Genomic DNA, 6,122 nt, shown 5'->3' on the forward strand with positions numbered 1-6,122 from the left:
TTGATTACAATGAACTGTTCTGCCAATCCTTTTGCATCACGAGAATTGATGTTCATGGTTTGTTCTTCATATTTCAAAAATATATTATCCCACATGGTGTTACCGTGTTGTTGTGCACCATCGATAAAATCTTGGGTAAAATAAACATAATTACGACAAATGCATTCATCCTCTATCAGTGTGTATTTTGCACCACGTACTTTGACTTTTTTTAGCTTTGCCTTTCTCTTGACTTTGAGATTGTGAATCCATATTACAAGAAATGAAAAGAATTGTAGAGAAGATGTGATTGTTGTAGATTTGAAGAAGAAGATTGAGAAATTCTAGAGAAGTTTAGAAATTCTGCGTTGAGTTGATATGAAATTAAAATTAGGTATTTATATGGGGGAAAATACTAGCCGTTGGATGAAGATCTTGTAAGCGATGATCAAACCACCGAACGACAACTTGACTAGCGCTGACGACTTAATAATCATCGAGCGATAGAGTGTCCATCGCTCGCTCGCTGGAAACTCTGTAGTGTATGCCTATATGTTATTCCTGGCATATTGGTATATGAGTTTGGCACTTTGGCATATCCATAGTGGGTGAGTATATGCCAAATATATGAGTTTGGCATATGCATAGGAATAGGCCTTACCTTCGAGTTCTTCTCCTCTATGAACAAACTCTTAACTTTCAGTTGTTAAACAACATTCAAGGTGATTCTCGGAAGTGGGTATTCAAATAAGATATGAACAAGGTGATTCAAGTTTAACCAGTCAAACCCTAGAAAGCAAAAGAGAAGATTTGATCAAAATCTTCAGTAAAAAAGTATGAGTACAAGCTTTCGATTTTCAATACCTTCTTTACATAATATCGGTTGTCTAATGTTTGAAAATTTCGAAAGTTAGGGTTTCATGAGATTGAAAATATATTTGGGTGTTTTGGAAATTAGGAATTGAATCAATTGATATAATGAATTGCATGTTTGGGTTGTTAATGAAATGGGGATTTGTTGTTTATTCTTGATTATAGTCTGGTTATGGGGTTTTACTCAGAAAACAGATTGCTCTGCATATTAGTGAAATGGATTCTGGCGATTGTGGTCTAATAAGTTCATAATTAGAGATTTATGTACAGTTTTAGTTTGAGGTAGTTACATTAAAAGCTTCCATGATTCATCCTATCTGATAGTGGTTTTTGATTGTTTCTTTTTGATGTTATATGTTAATGATTTTTATGTTAATCAACTTGATTCTGATTACCTGCTCCCTGTAAATGTCATTATTACATGTTTTTGTTAGGTTCAAATTATGTGTTCACATGCTTGTCATTTGACATCATTCTGTGCTTGTTTCACTGGATTATATTGTGGTTCTGGATGTTTATCATGATTGTGGTTCTGGATATTGTTTTTCATTCAATATGAACTCTTGAATGGTGGTTCGTCATGGTTTGAGTGTATTATGTATGTGTACCATTTTAGTTATACTCAAGACTTACTTGTGCCTAGTAAGACTTTGAAACTGAGCAACATGACTTGTGAATTTGCAGTTTGTGTACTTGCTTTTTATTTGAGATGTTTTAGGAAACCTATGTCATTACTCATGTCTCATTTTGTTAGGCAGATGGTTTGTTGGGTTAAAGTGACGTGTTGTCAAATTTCAATTGTTCTGCTGTATATGTTGTCCTTAACTTACCTTTATTTGCTTAATATTGTATCCAAAGACCACTTCTCTGAATGCATCCTCTTAGGTTAGTACATCTCTTAGTTTTTCAGTTTTTTCATTGAGTGTCCATATTATCTGCTTTCCTCTTTTCTAGAGTTATGCAACTTAACATTTTAGGTCTTGCCATGTATGGTTTCAGCTTAACATTTTGGGTCTTGCCTTGTTTATATTAAGGCTATGATATTTGTTCTTCTAATCCCAATGCATATGTAAATGACGAAATTTGTAGATGGCTAGATTTTTAGGAAGTTTTGGTTTATAATAGCTCAACTAACACCGTTTATCGTCCATTTATTTCTTGTTTTCTAACCAAGGTCAGTTTCAATATGAACCCCTGAATGTTCGTTGTGCTGTTTTTCTATGAATAGTTCTTGGTTAAATACATTATTTGGTCTACTTAGTAGTTGTATGTGTCATTTGGTTTTGGCTCCTGATATGGCTTTAATAATCTATTTAAGCTACAACTGGAATGATATTGGCAAACATATACATATACCTCACATACTTAGCAGTTGTATGTGCCATTTGGTTTCGGCACACCAGGTTTTCTTTGTACTAATAGAAATTACATAATTTAAGTTATGATGAATCTGTGTATTTTAAATGTATTGTTGCTAAGTCTTAGTGTTTCTTGTGTTGTAGACCATGTCAAAGGAACAAATTTCAGAGCTTGAGGCTCGCATCGATCAGCTTGAGGACATGTCTAAGTTGGCTCGTGAGCAAGCTCAGTTCAATGGTTTCAAGCTTCCGTTTAATCCTTCTTTTCCTCAGGAGACTTTGGAGGAAACCGATAAAAAGCGTGTTGAGACATTGATCAAATATTACGATGAGGTATTAACATTGTAATATTATAACCCATCTTTAGTTCTCTTGTGTATAACTCATTTGGTTACTAATTTTAATTAATCAGGTTATTGGCATGGATCCTGAAAATGTGAATCATTATGCAGGTCGTGCAGCAGCTCATATGGATCTTAGAAACTGGAATGCAGCGAAAACCGACTTGGGCAGGGTGGTGGAGTTGAGACCTGATATACGAAATGTATTTGTTTTTCTATAGATCCACTTACTTTGTTTCCCATTATTTATTATTAAACATATTATTAACTAATTAGTATTATCCACAGGTTTACACCAATTTTTATTTTGGAATTATAGATTTCTATCTTGGAAACTCTTCTTCTGCTATTAAGTTTCTCGATAGCGCCGTTCGCCAATCTGAGCATCAGCAGGTGGTCCCCAATGGTTGGCAAGGGTTCTCCGATGAGGAAATGGTTGAACTTAAAGCACTAATCTGGAATAATTCCGAGAAGAAACGAAGATCTGAAAGCATACGAAAGTTGAGGTATTTATGGATGTTTTGCTTTCATCTTACTATGATAAAGAAAAGGGGTCTTTTTGGTGGTCATGTGCACCTGATAAGTCCAAAATACCCCTACATATTTTACATATCGCTCATCTCCTCCTGTCCGGGTAATTTCGATGAAACTTTAACAGGGTAATTTGCGTTACCTCCCCTGGCGAAGATCATATTTTGAGTTACCTCCCCTACAGAACAAATATTAGTAAAACCTCCTCTCGTCACTTTTTTCATCCAAACCCGGTTAGTTGAGTCAGCTGCTTCGTACAGGTGGATAAAAACAAACACGTGGTACTCAGCTTCCGAAAATACCCTCATCTTCAATAACACCATTTTTCAGGTCATTTTTCTTCTTCCCTGTAACAATTCTAACATACATCGAAGGTTTATCCAGTCCATCACAACAACAATACATCAGATAACAACAACTCAGCCAAATTGAATAACAGCAACAACAGAGAATAGCAAATCAGCCCATAAGGGAGATTTAGACAGAGTTTCCTCTATTTCAGGCCATTTCCAGGCCAAATTCAGGCATATTTTCAACTCCATACGTACATAAATCCTCCATCCTAACATACATCTATTAATCTTCTGTATTCAACTTGTTGTAGACTCAATTCAGTGACCTTAATCTCCACCAGAAACCCATCTTGCCTGAATTTCATCATCAAGCTCAAATTTGCAACCACCATCAGCTCCACTACAAGCCCTAACTGATTTCTATGCATTCAATTTCTTCTCGATTCAGACTCGAACCCATCAATTCTTCACGGTTGAACTCAAATACACCTCATACCATGAAAATCATCAGCAACAATATCTTCAATTGTAGTTCCAGATCGAAACCCTAATTTGATTTACCTATTCAATCACCACCATCACAACTCAGAAAACTTGATTCAAAGTGAACCCATGTCTTGATTCACTCTCTGCAGCGTCCCTATGTCAATTTCATATCTGAATCTGTCAATTGCCTTTGATTATCACCAACGCAATAACCATTCTTCAATTCCTTCCATATGCACTCTTATTGAAACCTACATCAAACCCAATCTTCTAATCCACTGTATTTCCTCTCATCAGTACCAGATTCATCATCGAACTTCAACAGAAAGAACGAGATCTGTTTCTTTCTTCGTCTATTCAGGTAACACAAATAATTTTTAGGGAAAAGAGAAAACATGTGTTACAATGAAATTTGGATTTTGATTTCTTCCTCTAATTGTTCAGATTCATCATCGCCCATCGATGGCTGCTACTGATGGTTAGGTTGATGGTTTGGGGAAGAAAACGATACAGTACTAATTTTTTTTTCTGTTCACAAAGAAGAGGACGGAGATATAGAAGACGAGGGTATTTTTAGTAGATAAAGGCCACGTGTTTGTTTTTGTCCACCTGTACGAAGCAGCTGTCCACCTGTACGAAGCAGCTGACTCAGCTAACCGAGTTTGGATGGAAAAAGTGACGAGAGGAGGTTTTACTAATATTTGTTATGTAGGGGAGGTAACTCAAATTATGATCTTCGCCAGGGGAGGTAACGCAAATTACCCCAACTTTAACCTAAGAAAGACGAAAGAAAAAAAAAGCTCTCTTCCTTGCACAACATACCGCCGTCGTCATCGTAGCCAGCACCACGATCACCATCACCACCGTAGCAGCAAAACGGACCACCACCGTTGCAGCAGCACCAACCAGCATAACTAGCAGTACAACCAAATAATGTTATTCTCAATCAAATTAGATTCCAATAATTATTCCACCATCACCACCACCAGAACCAGATTCCAATAATCATTCCACCATCACCACCACCGGAACCAGCAGCACCAACCTCCTCCGCCAGCACCTACTGTCATTAATCTCTACCCTAATCGTTATTTCAGGTCCATATTTTTCTCCAATTTCAATTTTTTAATTTTCAGTTCCGAATTCGAATATTGATTTTCCCAATCTTGAATTCGAATTATGATTTTCTCAATTTCAAGTGTTATATTACTCTGTGTTTTGATTCCAATTGGATCCCACTGTGTAAAATACAACTTCTTTTACATGAACTTCAAGTATTTGATGAAATATTCCAGTGAAAAAATTCGAAGTAAAACTATTCATTTGGGGATTAAATGTTCACTTCAACATGTTCTACCGCCTAATTTTGTATATCAAACTGGGGGGGTTTAAATCTAATGTTGCGATTGAATAATTGGTCAAGTTTATGGTTCTTACTGTTCTTCACATAAACGAGAGGTGGTTCTTCAAGATTTCAAATGCTGATGAAACTGTCAGTACACTAACATGCTGCATATTGGTTACAGACTGAATCATTTCAGTTCCTTTTTCAATTTTGGAATCTTGCTTACCAACATCAAATCAAATGAATATTTTGTGCTTTAGAGTAATCCTTCATTAACTTAATTAGTTAGCCTTGATGTAACTGTATGTGTTCATAACACTGTATGGTTGTGTATTGTGACAGGGATCTGTTATAACTAAATCAGCATGTTTTAAGATATTGACCTAAGGGAATAAAAAGGGCAATGGATATTAGTCCTTTTTATTAATCTCTTCTTCTTATTCCTCAGCATGGATTAAAGGATATTGGTATATAAATCATTGCTATTTATTTGATTTGCCAGCGCTGCAAATTCAAATTGCTGCGAGAATTGTAGTGATTTCAGATTTTTAAGCACCCACAAAACTTAGTTGATTTTTTTGGTGGCTATAGCTTAGTTGATTTTTTTGGTGGCTATAGCTGAGGGCAATGATTTATTTTTTTGCTGTGAATGATAAGACTTATCAAGTATCGCAATAATGAATTTAGTACATCAAAATATGTCTCTAAAAATGGTATATATAAGTGTGGTTGGTGGTGAGGCATTTAGCAGTTCAATTATTTGCATGTTTCATTGAGAATTCACAGAATTTCATTGCCATTCTCATTGCTTTGATTTTATTAATTAATCATCGTAAAGCTAATGATTTTGTGGCTTTTTAAGGAACTGACTTTTTTAGCTTTAATGGATACGAGATACATCGAAGTTATTTAGAGA

General features: G+C 35.6%; 1 protein-coding gene and 1 long non-coding RNA gene across 4 annotated transcripts; both read left to right on the top strand.

Annotated features, from left to right (window-relative positions):
* Window positions 1-612: 612 nt before the first annotated feature.
* Window positions 613-5,821, top strand: LOC113282642. Of its 3 annotated transcripts, XM_026531689.1 has the most exons (5): window positions 613-813; window positions 2,355-2,543; window positions 2,623-2,754; window positions 2,840-3,057; window positions 5,549-5,821. In XM_026531689.1, exons 2-5 carry the CDS (start codon window positions 2,358-2,360, stop codon window positions 5,559-5,561), a joined length of 549 nt encoding a protein of 182 aa, XP_026387474.1. In that variant the 5' UTR covers window positions 613-813; window positions 2,355-2,357; the 3' UTR covers window positions 5,562-5,821. The 3 variants fall into 3 exon arrangements, 2 of the variants coding, with proteins under 2 accessions (XP_026387474.1, XP_026387473.1); XR_003327083.1 differs by lacking the exon at window positions 5,549-5,821 and having other exon boundaries at window positions 2,663-2,754; window positions 2,840-3,335; XM_026531688.1 differs by lacking the exon at window positions 5,549-5,821 and having other exon boundaries at window positions 2,840-3,335.
* LOC113282644 lies at window positions 3,655-5,053 on the top strand. Its single transcript, XR_003327084.1, has 2 exons — window positions 3,655-4,222; window positions 4,306-5,053. It is a non-coding gene; the product is annotated as an uncharacterized LOC113282644 (long non-coding RNA).
* Window positions 5,822-6,122: the final 301 nt, after the last annotated feature.

This window comes from Papaver somniferum, chromosome 5 (genome assembly GCF_003573695.1).
Source record: "Papaver somniferum cultivar HN1 chromosome 5, ASM357369v1, whole genome shotgun sequence".
NCBI lineage: Eukaryota > Viridiplantae > Streptophyta > Magnoliopsida > Ranunculales > Papaveraceae > Papaver > Papaver somniferum.